Source organism: Cucurbita moschata, unplaced genomic scaffold, assembly GCF_002738365.1.
Source record: "Cucurbita moschata cultivar Rifu unplaced genomic scaffold, Cmos_1.0 Cmo_Scf00086, whole genome shotgun sequence".
In the NCBI taxonomy this organism is placed as follows: Eukaryota; Viridiplantae; Streptophyta; class Magnoliopsida; order Cucurbitales; family Cucurbitaceae; genus Cucurbita; species Cucurbita moschata.
Genome location: NW_019268602.1, coordinates 689,929 through 703,559, shown reverse-complemented (window position 1 = coordinate 703,559; position 13,631 = coordinate 689,929). Strand labels below are relative to the sequence as shown.

The 13,631-nt window shown below is 36.2% G+C and overlaps 2 protein-coding genes across 2 annotated transcripts in view; both read left to right on the top strand.

Annotated features, from left to right (window-relative positions):
* Window positions 1–342: 342 nt before the first annotated feature.
* On the top strand, window positions 343–5,314 carry LOC111439206 (5'-adenylylsulfate reductase-like 5). The gene is made up of 4 exons (XM_023076980.1): window positions 343–782; window positions 3,480–3,658; window positions 4,245–4,369; window positions 4,573–5,314. The coding sequence occupies exons 1-4, from the start codon at window positions 591–593 to the stop codon at window positions 5,001–5,003; spliced, it is 927 nt and encodes a 308-aa protein (XP_022932748.1). The 5' UTR covers window positions 343–590; the 3' UTR covers window positions 5,004–5,314.
* A 368-nt stretch (window positions 5,315–5,682) lies between these two features.
* LOC111439158 (probable RNA polymerase II transcription factor B subunit 1-1) overlaps window positions 5,683–13,631 on the top strand; it is a 19,891-nt gene continuing 11,942 nt past the window's right edge. Inside the window, exons 1-9 of the mRNA XM_023076916.1 lie at window positions 5,683–6,070; window positions 6,412–6,599; window positions 8,051–8,129; window positions 8,497–8,558; window positions 8,927–8,990; window positions 12,568–12,694; window positions 12,801–12,876; window positions 13,021–13,116; window positions 13,251–13,295. Coding sequence (XP_022932684.1) covers window positions 6,519–6,599; window positions 8,051–8,129; window positions 8,497–8,558; window positions 8,927–8,990; window positions 12,568–12,694; window positions 12,801–12,876; window positions 13,021–13,116; window positions 13,251–13,295 — 630 coding nt within the window. The 5' untranslated portion in view covers window positions 5,683–6,070; window positions 6,412–6,518. The remainder of the gene's footprint in view (window positions 6,071–6,411; window positions 6,600–8,050; window positions 8,130–8,496; window positions 8,559–8,926; window positions 8,991–12,567; window positions 12,695–12,800; window positions 12,877–13,020; window positions 13,117–13,250; window positions 13,296–13,631) is intronic.

Below are 13,631 nucleotides of genomic sequence, written 5' to 3'. Positions count from 1 at the left end.
AAACCACACACAAAAATAGAACTCATATATAACTCTAACAAAGGGGTTGCTTACAATGCTCCGCCTTTTTCAAAATGTTTGCAAGTAAGGAGAAGATATGCATAGCTTGAGTTTATTGATGAATGAAGAAAGTTGGGCATGGGCCGTATCCATATCCAATGAGAAAACAATGGGCCGGATGAACCATCCTCCATGGCTTTCTAGATTTTTCGGCCCATCGAACGTTTTGCATTCACTCTTCTAAAAGAAAAAAATAATAAAATAAAATTTCCAAGTTGAAACACGGTTTTGGAAGACTTAAAATTGTAATTTAAGCTTAAAAAAATTAGAAAAAGAATTATGCGAAAGAATGGAAAGAAGAACGGAAGGCGTGGAAAGAGCGTAAGCCACAGGCAGCCGACAACGATACCCACCATCTTCTTTGAAATCCAATTGGATAACACACAGACCAGAAACAAGAGCAGGGAGAAGACCCAAAACCTTGAAATTTATTTACCTCCCTCCCCATCTTGCCCTCACTCTTCTTCTCTATTCCCCTGCCTGCCTTTCCCATTCCGCTTCCCCTTCCCCTTCCTCTTTCTTCTTCGCCCATGGCTTCTCGGTCTACCTTTTTTCATCTCTTCTCTGCTTGCCTCACTGTCTTCTTGTCCTTTCAATTGGCTTCTTCTTCTTCTTCTTCTTCTTCTTCTTCACCTTCCTTCTGCCCTAATGACCCCTACTTTTTCCTTTATGGGCTTCGATCTCAATGCCCTTTCTCCACCTCCCCCACCCCACTTCTTCAGGTACTACTTCTCTTTCTTATCTTTCTCTTGTTTGTTTTCTTTGAAATTTATTTTTCTTGTATGAGTTTTGGATGTCTGTTTTAGTCTGATAAGGCCCTTTGATGCAGCGGGTTTCGAATTTTGTTGTTCGCAATTGATTAGATTTATGGAGCAACAGGCAGAGAGAGAGATTCCTTCGATTTCTTATGGGGTTTTAGATTTTTATTCCCGTTTGTTTATGGATATTGATTTGATTGACCCGCGTGTTAGTTAGGACTTTTGGTTTTAATGCTATCTCCTCTAACTTCTCTGCTCACGGGTTAAGATCACTTTCTTACTTCTGAACAAAGACGTGTTTGGATTTTTCTTGTGTATAAAAAATTATGATCCGATCAGAATGTGTGGTGGAGGCAGTCATTTTCAGTCATAATTTTTAACTTTCGTTCTGTGTTCTGTGTTCTGTGTTCTGATGAGTGAGGTCAATCATAATTTTGTCATCTAGATTTAGAGAAACTTCATTAGAAGTGTTTAAGCACAATATAATTTTTCTTGGCAGTTGATCTTTTGTGAATAATGTACTTTTACGGGTTTTTTATACTATTTGCTTTCTTGTACATGGGCGCAAATATGTGGAATGAAATCCCGCATTGTAGACTAGGTATATTGAACATATATTTTGACTAGATTTATTTATGTTTTGGCGTTTTTTTTAAATGAAACCCGAAATTTTTCTTTAGTATTATGGTAAATACCAAGAAAGGAGAATGAACACGCTTAGTGCCAAAGGAGCTTTAAAACAATTACTTCAATTGGTTGTGTTGTACCCCAAAATTCTGATTTTTGGTGTTTCTCATTGAGTTTGGATGCTTTCTAAATGAGATGAACAATGCCGAACAAATTGGATAGAACTTGTTCATCTTTTGTGTAGAAAAAGTTTGTATCATCATCAAACTAAAGATGATTAATATCAATAAAGTTCACCCCAAGTCAAAACCTTTAGTGAAGTGTCTATTTGCAGCATGAGTCATAAGTCTACTGAAGCAATCAATCACCATAATGGACAGGAAAGATGAGGGAGGATTGCCTCGTGGTAGTCTGGACAGGAAAGATGAGGGAGGATTGCCTCGTGGTAGTCCTCTATAAGCTTGATTCTTGTCCCTAGGTTAACCCTTAATGATCTATATATTCTCAATGGAAACCAAGTTTTAAACAGAAAGGGACTTCGATCTAACAAAATAAGATCTAAAGAATAACTACTGAAGTCCTTGTATACTAAAGCTCAAAAAGAAGTGTGTAATCTAGCAAGGAACCAAACATCCCAAGAACTTAGCAAGGGATAAATCATTCACCCACATATCTAGTACAACATGCTTTAGAGAAATATCATACGAAGGAGGAAATTTTCTAGCTAGCAAACCTCTGTCAGCCAAATATCATTCCAAAATGTAAGTATTTATTCCATCTTCAACCTTGAAAGCCTTCCCATTGTCAATTAGATTTTGGTTTTATATGATAGCTTTCCACAGCCTCTTGGTAAATGATAAAGAAAAAGTCCCCAGTTTTATGTTCAAAGGAGTAGAGCCATATTTTGCATTAATGACCTTTCTCCAAGTAGCTGATTTTTCACAATGATATCTCCAAATCCATTTGGAAAGGAGAGCCTTGTTTTTTCTCTTTTAGGCTATAATCTATATAATCCTAGCTCTCCATTCTCCAGGGGGGGATGAGATGAAAACCTGATTTTTCACAATTTCTTTTCTGAAGAAAGTTCCTGAAAATTCTATCTACGGATTGAATAATTTTTGCCTTGTTCTAAAGCATTAGCCCCCAAGGACCTCGAAGAGCCAATCAACAATCCCTCCGGGATGGCAAGAGGACAAATCCATCTTATTCATAATAAAAGAATCTATAGCTGCTGCAAAGGAGAAATGTGAGAAAAGGTGGTTTAAAGATTCACTCTGTGACAAAAACAGCAAACTGAAGGGGAAAGGCCCGAAATGGGAATTTTCTTTGAAGTTTCTTCAGGGGAAAAGATCATTTTGTATGAATTGTGGAAAATTAGAAACTTGAATCTTTGGAAAACGTGGGACCAAATGAGGAATTTAGCTGGATGGTTGACCTGTTCTTGGTGTACACTTCATCCTGATTTTTTTTCAACTGTAACGCTTGCTTGTTTTGCTAACTGGAGTCCTATTTGTGTTCTCCCTGGCTTGTAGAGTGGATTGCTCATCCCTCTTCTTTATTAGTTTTCTGGGTTACCAGTATGACTGTCATTTCTTACCAAATAGAAGCGAAATGAGACAAAAGAGGAAAAAGGAAAAAAAAAAAAAAAAAAAAAAAAAGATGCCAAGTGTCTGGGTTAACACTAGTAGTTGTTTATTCTTCAACCTTCTTGTTGCAAATTTGGATGTTGGACAGGATCTAATATCCTATTAACTTGTAGGGAAATGTTTTGCATGCAGGGTTTTAGGTGTATTGCTTTGCTCTTCTATCATACTAACTTTACTTTTCTTTTATTGGAGTTTGAAGTAGAAATTTGCTTTTGTCACTATACTTTTTAATATGCCGGCGTGATGTCTAGAATATGAGCTGGGAAAGAAAGTCGTTTCTTGATCAATTTAGGATATTTATTTCCTTTGCATTACAGTTTTTGCAAAAGCCACATTATTTGAAGTGCATGCTTTGTAAGTTGGTTTTATTCTATCTTTTGATATGTAGGTGAATGGAGATTTCCTCGATGGAATTATTTCCAATCAGCTGACCAGAAATGTTGCTGTACTCTTTTATGCCTCCTGGTGCCCGTTTTCCCTTGAGATGTTTCCTGCATTTGACAGCCTCAATTCATTATTTCCTGAAATTGAGCACTTGGTGATTGAGCAGTCTTCAGCGATGCCAAGGTAAGAAGTTATAATGTCCATATATCATTTTCATCATCTTTGCTAACTTAAAATTGTAGCCCACACTTCAAAATTGTAGCCCGCACCTCGCTCTTTGACATGTTGTATGACTAGTTATTTCTTCACTTGCAAGATTAATGTTTAGTAACCTTGTTCAACATACTGTTTTCGAGAATGTGAACTTATTTATCATAAGAAATGTAATCTTATAATGTGTTACAAAATCATCATATATACTCGACGACAGAAAAAATGATGGGAGGGTACTATGATACCGCTACACTAGATGCGCACAACAGTAAAATTATGACTCTGACATGTTGTAGATAAAGACGATGACAAATGGTTACATGTGTTACCTTTAAGCTTATTCATGACCTGGTTGATAAGAAAGTTTTTTGATCTCTCTCTCTCTCTCTCTTTGGGGTGGGTGGGGGGGTAGGGGGTCATATTACTTTTCATTTGTTGGTGGGAAATGAATGGGATGAACAGAGATTCAAGGGCTTCTATGCTTTCTAGACCCACATCAGATTTACTTTCCTTGTATATTTGAATGTTTCCTGATTATTAACATGTTCGTTGGCAGCGTCTTCTCAAGATATGGGATTTATAGCTTACCATCTATATTGATACTGAACCAGACATCGAGGGTGCATTATCGTGGTCCAAAAAAGTTTGCTTCTCTTGTTCAATTTTACCAGAGAACAACAGGTAATTGAGTTTCCTGCTAAAAGTTCTGGTTATTTCCCTCCCCCATGATATCCTGAAAATGAAGTCGAGGTGAAGGAGAAGGAGAAGGTCAACACCGATGAAGCTTGACTGTAAATTATCATGCATTTCTTATCTTAAAGTGGAGAAGAGGGTGTTGGGTGAAGATGTAATTGTTGATTCATGTGACCTTGTGCTTTTTTCAGGAATGGAGCCACTAGAACATTATAATGGTTATGAGCTAGTTAAGATTGATGGTGGACGCGAAAAAACAGGCATCCGGTTATTGAAAAGTTTGTCGTTTGATGAAATAGTGAAAAGGGAAGCTTACTTGGTGTTCTCCCTAATTTTCCTCTGTTTAAGGGTGTCACTGCTGATTTTCCCAAAGATGTTGTCTCAGCTAAAAGCATTGTGGGTCTCCCATGCTCTCCCAATGAACCTGCAAGTGTTGGGTGAGACGAGCCAGATAATGGGGCGTGTTCTTCAGACAGTTGACCTAGGAAGAGTTTGGGCCAAGTTAAGAGTCAGCAAAACCAGAAGCTTCCATACGAGTGCTCGGAACGCCCGAGTGTGGGCATCTTCTTTGGCCTCTGTTTCCTTGGGCAAGTCTTCTTCTTCTTCCTCAGGCTCTATCTAGATTTGACGACCTTAAATCTTGTAAAATTTGAGAATGGAATTTGGGTGGCCTTGTCTCATTAACACGCCCTTACGTCAGACCAATCCATTCATATGCCTCTCTCTTTTGTCTTTCCTTCCATTCAGTTCTCTTGCGTTTTTTCTTCTTTTCTTCTTTCTTTTCTTTCTTTCCGTATCTTAATACATAGGGAACAAAAAAAAAAGAAAAAAAAAAAAGGAAAAAGAAAAAAAAAGAAACAGGCTTGTAAATTTGAGAAGTGCTTTCTTTTGTTTTGTTGTATATTGTCGTGAAAGAATGTTTCATCATACCAATAATCACCTGTATCAACATTATTGTGAAACAACGTTTCTCACCTCGACGAGTGGGAAATCCTCGAATGCCATGAAGATGGTGAGAAGAAACCCGGCTCTGCCAAAGAATCAGTAATCACTGTAATATGATCTTGCTGTCGATATTCATACGAAGGACTTTAATTTCGTATCTATCTTAAAATAAAGTAGCATACTCTTCTAAATTTGTCTCTCTATTTCTAAATAAATAATTTGTAATTGAAACTAAAAACAATTAGAAACTAAAAAAATGTGACATCGTTGTATCATTGTCAACATAGGTTAAATTTTAGGTTAAAATTACAACAGTTGTTTGAAGAAATTGAAACTTAAAAATGAAATTGATTTTATTATACAAAAACTAAAAAGGGTGAAAGAAAAAAGTGGTTTGGCTTCCTCCTACATGAAGAAGAACCAGGTCTACAACCTGCGAACCACTACTCACCCTTTTGATTCAATAGTACTCTTACCCATTAGCTTCTCTTCGTTTTAATCTGTGAAGGGGGAAAGAAGGAACCGTGATAAATGTTGTTTCAGTTCTAGTTCTGCTTCCACTCCTTCCCCAACTTTTCCCTGCAATTTGGGTCTAATCCATTCTCTACTTCCCACGTCGCTGCTTTATTGGATTGCGGTATCCCGGTCGAGTGCAAGTACGCTCGAAAAAATTGGTTTATTATCACTCGATTTTGTTCTGCACTCCAGCTTCGGGATTTATTCCTTGTCGAAAGGCTAATGGCTGTGAGTTTTGGAAGGCCTCTTCCTATTTTCTTCTTCGTTGCCGTTTGGTATTTTTGTATCTGCCATTTTTTTTTTTTTTACTGTTTCTGAAACAATGGAGCATGCTGAATTTCTTGCTTATCTTAAGTCGCAAACTGTTGGTATCTATTTTGTCCACATTTTTTTTTATCTGTCCTTGCTTTTTACATGCATATATCTATGATGGTTTAAGTTTTGAATACAGGGAAGTCTTTGAAGTTCAGGAGATTTTGTAGGTAGTTTTGTTTTGCATGTCCGATCTCTCTCTCTCTCTATCTCTTTTATTTGGTGGTGATTGTTTATGGTGTTTGTAATGCCATCAGATTATTGGTTTCTGCCAATTTCTTGGATCCGAATAATATTTTGCAACGATTCCGTTGGATCGATTTTCATATCAATACGTTCAACACTAATCGTCTCTAAGTGGAAGATGGGAACCAAGTATGTCCAGAAGAGTGCCAAGTACAAGACATCAGTTAAGGATCCTGGCACGCCGGGCGTTTTGGAAATGGTACTGGTCTAAAGTTCATTATTCCTGTCTCTGATTGTCTGTCTAACCTCTTTATCTCCGTTCTTTTTTTCTTTCAGTCAATTAAATACTTCTGATTTGTTGTATTTGATGACACATTTAACTATTTTCTTAAAAAGTGGATATATTCATGTATTTGTTGAAGTTTGGAGTTTGGAAGACATTGTCAATCTTCATCTCTTTGAATTGTGCAAGTGATTGTGATACATAACTGATGCGTTCAGAGTATGCAGGTTCAGTTTTCTAACTTTTGTTTGTGAAACATCTTATATTATTGAACTCTGGAGCGCAAATGTGTTAGTAAATACATTTTCTTCCTCTTGGTAGCAATAAAAAACTCTTGCCTTTGTTAACCTAATTTTATTTATTTATTTTATTTCTTTTGATGAACAATGGAGCCTTCATTTAGAATAACTAAAACACATGCAAAGAAAATGGCGTACAAGAAAACTAGCCCACAGAAGGGAACCAACTTCTATCTATCGAGGAATAGACTTCATTCTAAAAGAATAAGACCAAACTGATAATTATAAAATTCTTGAGAAACCGAGGCCCCAAAAAAGAGCTAAATGTATTAATATCCTATACCTCTTCCCAATACCTCTTAAACCCTCTGAAAATTCTAAATTCCTCTCCAGACAAATCATTTTAGAAGAAAAGAAGTTCAACTTCATTTTTTATATACTAGACAATTTTATTGATATTTGAAATAAAAGTTCGACTTCATTTGGTCTCTTTGCAGGAAGGGGATAGATGCAAATGATAGAGTGCTGAAATACTATTCAAATATCATACTTTTCCCTGGCTGTTTCCTAAGCAAAAGAGAGATTGAAACTCTAAACCACTTATTCTCCTAATAGATTTTGTGTTAAAATGGTGGCACACTATCTTAACATCTTTGGAACTCAATAGTACTCAATAGTTCTTTCCAAGAACAATCAAAGATACTCTTCTTCAGACCTTGTGTAAGAATCCTATCAGAGGAAAGAAACAAATTCTTTGGAACAATATCTTTAACGCCCTTCTTTGGGGACTTTGGCTTGAAAAAAGTAGGATAATTTTTCAGGATATTTTTGTCAATAACAGAAGGAGAGACCACTAATATCCAACAAGTATTCTATTTCCAAATTGTTTAAATACCGAATTGGTGAACTAGCACCCCAACATTCTATTTCTCTCGCAAACTTGGTTGTTCATGTGGATGCCGTATCACTGCTTTTAATTCCTATTATTATTTTCTTTACAAAATGCTTTTTTTTTTTAATTTTTTTTTTATTTTGATAATGATTTTGATAATGCGGAGCATCTTTTTGGTTTGTGTTTGCTCAGAAATATTTTGATTTACATCTGTACATGGTTCAACCATTTAAGGTTTGACTAACCCACATAAGTTGTTCAATTGATTTTTTTTTTACTGTTCTCATTTTCTGCAGACAGAGCGCAAATTTGTATTTAGACCTAGTGACCCCACTTCAGCTTCTAAGCTTGACGTGGAGTTCAGATTTATTAAAGGTACCTACTATATTCATGCCAGGTTAATATATTTTTGTTTCCATATTTGTGGTCATGTTGGTATTTATCTTTTCTTGTCAAGGTTGTTTGATTGGGAAAGATCTCTTCTTTTCATGTTAAGCACCTTTCTCAAATAGAATCGAACTGCCTGAATGTTTCACAATTTTGTGCTGTGTAAAGAACATCTTTTTCCAGTAGCCTTATGCATTGTCAGCACTATCACAAATTAGTCTTTACTCTTTACCCTTTACACTCTCCATCATTAAAACTCCGACTAATGTTTAAGTTTATCATCCTTAACCTCTTTTCTGTGCATCCTTATGTTTGTATGTAATCTTGTCGTATCTAATCTTTCCATATTTTTCAGGCCATAAAAACACCAAGGAAGGATCAAATAAACCACCATGGCTTAATCTCACCAGGGACCAGGTTTTGAATACTTAAAATGGTTGGCTAAAAGACACCATAAGTTAGAGCGCTGGAAATATTCCATGAGTAAATCATTGTAAATTTGATCTTAGAATAGAACATCAAATATAATGATAGGTTAATGGCAAATTTTTGTATGTTTTAAGAAGTCCATTTCATAATTCTCACCCTCAAGTTTATCTTTAAATTCGATGACTTATTCTTTCAGTAGTTTTATTTGAAAGTACTTTGTAATTGATGAATTTTTTAATTGATTTTATCAAGGCCCTTCAGATATCGATTTCAAAAATCATCTCAGCATTGCATGTTGTGAGTGTCTTTAATTTATCTTATGAGATGGTAATTAATGACGTGCTACAACTGTTCAGGGTGGAAGTTACATTTTTGAGTTTAAAAACTTCTCTGATCTTCATGTTTGCCGGGAGTTTGTGGGTAAGCCAGTATTCATAATTATAAGCGATTCTTGTTTATTAAGCTGTAATGAAATTTTCTACCTTTCTCGATGCTTGCAATTATGTGAGAACAGTTCATTGATCTGAAAAATGGTGAATAGTTGTGAAAGTTTCCAATGGATTTGATAAGCCCCTTGTTCAGTTTAACTATTCATGAAAGACAATTAGGCCAGAGGGAAGCAAAAGGGTGAATGTGATTATAGTTCGCTTTAGAAGGGCACCTCAAGCACATTACCTAGTAATAAGTTAGTGAGGAAAGTAAGGAAGTAGGAGTGTTGTGAAGTTAAATAAATGAGAAGTCTAGGCCGGGAATCATTGCGTGTTTTTGCTCCATCAGCCTGGATTTGAGAGAGTAAAGGAGGCTTTTTGAATCTCTTCATAGGAATTTCTACTATCTAAATTCGATTTGAGGAACACATATAACTTATACTATTTTTCAATGCTAAGGTTTTGGCCAACATGTTAAAAAAGGTCCTTCCCTCTACGATTTTTGATGGAGGGAATGAAAATTCCTCAATATTAATGTGGCGACTGAGAATTATCAGGGTCAAGAGGGAGTCATCTTAAGATTGATTTTTGAGAAAGCCATGACCATGTGGAGTGGAAGTTGGAACTTCCTGGATAAGATCATAGAAAAGAAAGGTTCTGGGTACAATTGGGGGTTGTGAGTTTGGAGTTGCATTAGAATGGTTGAGTATTCTATCCTCATTAATGACAGACTCAGGGGAGGATCCAAGCTACAAGGGGCCTTATACAGGGAAATCGTCTTTCTCCCTTTCTTTTCCTCTTATAGTGAAGGCTATTGCCATGATTGTCTCGAGAAGGTTAGATGGCAGTATATTGAGGGCTTAAGTTGGGAAAGATAGAGTCCCTTCGTCTCATCTTCAATTCGTTGATGATACTATCTTCTTCTCATTCGACAAGTAGGAGTCTTTCCTCATCTCGAACCACATCTTAGCTTTCATTGAAATCTTGTTGGGGCTTAAAATCAATTGTGAAAAGTGCCAAATTTTAGGTTTGGTCTTTGATCCGAACAGGTGGATAGCTAGGCTGTGAGCTTGTGAGGTGGGGTCTTTCCCCTCATCCTATTTAGGCCTCCCTCTTGGGCATAATCCCAGAACTCTTCCTTTTTGGGAGCTTGTTATTGAAAAGGGGTGCAAGAGACTTGGTACCTGGAAAATAAGTTTTTATTTTTCTTTTCCTTGCAAGATCGACACTCATTTGCTTGATTTTGAGTGAAATTTCTATGTACTTCTTTTTCCTTTTTAGAGCCTCTTGCGCGGTTAGTAAAGCCTTTAAGAAGCTTATGAGAAATTTTTGGAGAGAAGGGTGTGCATCTGGTGACTTTGGAAACAATGGGAAGGCTGGTGAATTTGGGGGGCTAGAGTTGGGAATTTAAGGGATGGTTCATAACAAAGCCTTGTTGGCTAAATGGATCGGCGGTTCCCCCTTGAGTCTAATACCTTTCAACAAAGGATTATAACAAGTAAATATTATCTACATCCATTCAAGTGGTGGCCGGGTGAGGTCAAAAGCACTTATAGAAATCCTTGGAAAGATATTCCTTTGATCTCCTTTTTTTTTTCTTACTTGGTCTTGTGTGAGTGATGGGAGAAATATTTGTACTTGGGAGGACAAATGGGTGGGGGATAGTCCCCTCTGCTCTTTGCTACCCAATTATATAACTTATCCTCCATGAAAAATTGAATCAGTTACATCACTTGTCTTTCTACTTTATCTCTCAGAAAAGAAGACTCTCTGGATGCCCAATGAAAATGTCTAAAACCTCTTCTTAGGCGCAACCTTCTGGAATCAGAGACTGCGAGATGGGCCTCACTGTCATCATTAGAATCTTTTTCGCTTACTGGTCATAATGATAAATGGTGCTGGTCATTCAAAGAAGATAGACCCTTCATAGCTAATTCCCTCACTAGGTGATTATTGACCAGTCTGTGAAAAGTTGATGGTTTCTATCCAATAAGATAAAATTCTTCATATGGGAGTTCAGTTTTCCGAGTATCAACACACAAGATGTTCTTTAGAAGAATCTTGGCTTTGGATCTCTCCATCATGCTGCCCTTATGTATGCAGAATCTTGAGTCACAACATATCTTCAGCTGCTGTAATCACGCCAATGATTTTTGGAGCCGTATTCTCTCTACTTTCCTCTGGAATTTGGTTAGCCCAGGTGATATCGTTTCTCTTCTATTGAGTGGTTCTCTTCTATCGAGTGTTTGATGGGTCATCCCTTCAAAGATGAGAAAAGGACTCTTTTGCTGAACTTCATGAGAGCTTTCTTTTGGAGCTTATGGTTTGAGCGAATATGACCTTCAATGATAAGTAGAATGAGTTTTCAACTTTTTTTTCGATCTATCACTTTCTTGGCTTTATTTGGAGAAAGTTTCAATAACCTTTTTGTAATTACGGCTTATCTACTCTCGTTATGCAATGGAATAATTTCTTGTAATTACCTCACGATAAGACTAAATTATTTATTTCACCATATCAATGAAAATTTTCTGTTTCCTAACAAAAAAGGAAAAAAAAAAAAAAAGAAAGAAAAAAGAAAAAAAAAAATTATTCAGTGGTTAAAGTTCCTGATTCCTCTAGAAGCTCTCTCTCTTTTTTGCTTGGTTTTCGTTCTTTGATAGGAAAATGACAGATGCCCTGATTCTTATCTTTGATATGGGAGGCTATCATTAGACTTGGGAGAAGAGATTTTTGTCTTTGGAGTCCTAATCCCACTGGGGTTTTCTTGTAGCTTGTTCTTTCATTGTTTTTTGAATCCCCTCTTTGACCTGGGTCTATTTTTTTGTGTGTATGTGGAAGGTGAGAATTCCAAAAAAGATTCAATTATGTGTTTGGCAAGTCATCCACGTAAGGTTTAACACTTTAGAACAACTTTCAAGAGAGATGTCTACTTTGTAGAGCAGCACATTCGATAGGCAAAAAAGAACAAGCTGATGGAGAAATTCAAAGCAAAGGAAAATATCTATTATGATCAGGCCAATTTGTTGCACTTTTTGTCATAGAGCGGAAGAAGATTTTGGTCATTTTCTTTGGAATTGTGAGTTTGCTTGGATTGTTTGAAATCTTGTTTTTGACGAATTTGGCTTTCAGTTTGCTAAACACAGAGGTTATAGGGAGATGATCGAGAAGTTTTTTTTGTGGCAAGTGGGAGTTTGTGCTGTTTTGTGGGTTGAGAGGAATAATAGAGCCTTTAAAGAGGGGTTGAGAGGTTACGTAGTGATGTTTGACCCCATGTTAGGTTCTGTGTTTCTCTTGGTGGCGAAAGCTTTTTGTAATTATTCGTTAGGTCTTATTTTACTTGATTGGAGTCTATTTCTTTAGTTGGACCTCCTTTTTTGGGCTTGGTTTTTTTGGATGCCCTTGTATTCTTTAATTTTTTTTTTCAATAAAATTTCAATTATATAAAAAAAAATTCAAATAGTTTTTGCAATATTTCTCTGCTCTTTATCTGCCATTGTTATTATTTCTTTTTCCTGTATTTGTTGGATTTTCTAGCCTGATGGTTTGGCATCTGGTGCCTTCTCCAGGAAGTGCTCTAGCAAAGTCAGGAGAGGCTCCGCAAGCTCCCTCTGAGAAGCTTGTAGCCACATTTCCCCATGAACAACTCAGTAAATCAGAAATGGAACTTCGAATGAGATGTTTGCAAGAGGATAGGTAGACTGATGACCCATATCATTGTAAACAAGAAGTATTTGTTACCTTTATTATTTTGTGGTTAGGTAAGGCATGTAACACTCTCATCCCATCATTTATTCTGCAGTGAACTGCAGAAACTTCATAAACAATTTGTTATTGGTGGTGTGTTGACCGAATCTGAGTTTTGGGCGGCAAGGAAGGTGAGGAGGGCCTTCTTTCCCTTTATTTATTCTGCATTTGAAGTTGACGTTCTTTTTAGAATTTTGATTGTATATTTAATGTGATCCTGCTCACAAAAATATATTCTGAAGAAAATGTGACATCATCTAAACTGATTGATATAGAAATTACTGGAACGAGACTACTCCACAAAGTCAAAACAGTTGGTTGGTTTCAAGAGTTCAATGGTTTTGGACACCAAACCAATGTCTGATGGTCGGGTACAGCATCATGACCTTTTTCCTACCCTATCAAACCTAGTTTGTTAATCATTAATATTTATCTGTCAAATCCTTCCCCCAGCTTGGTTTAATTGCATTGGAACTTAACATTGTTATCTTTTTTCTGCTTTCAGACAAACAAGGTCACATTTAATTTGACACCGGAGATCAAATATCAGGCATGATTTGGTTCTTTGTTCCTTCTTTCACTCTCTAATTTTAGTATAATCCTTTAGAAATAATTCAAGCTATTAACAAAGGAATTTATTTGAAAAGAGGGTTTTTTTCTTCGTTCTTTTGTTATTCAATTGAATTTGTACATTATGTATCTTCTAGGGGTTTTTCTTTTCCTCTAAAATAATTTTCCCGCACAAAGGAGTACTAAAACCAAGTTAGACTCTAATTCAGGAGAATATAACCTAACTGATAACTTCAAAAAAAAAAAAAAAAAAAAAAAAAAAAAAAAAAAAAAAAAAAAAAAAAAAAAAAAAAAAAAAAAAAAAAAAAAAAAAAAA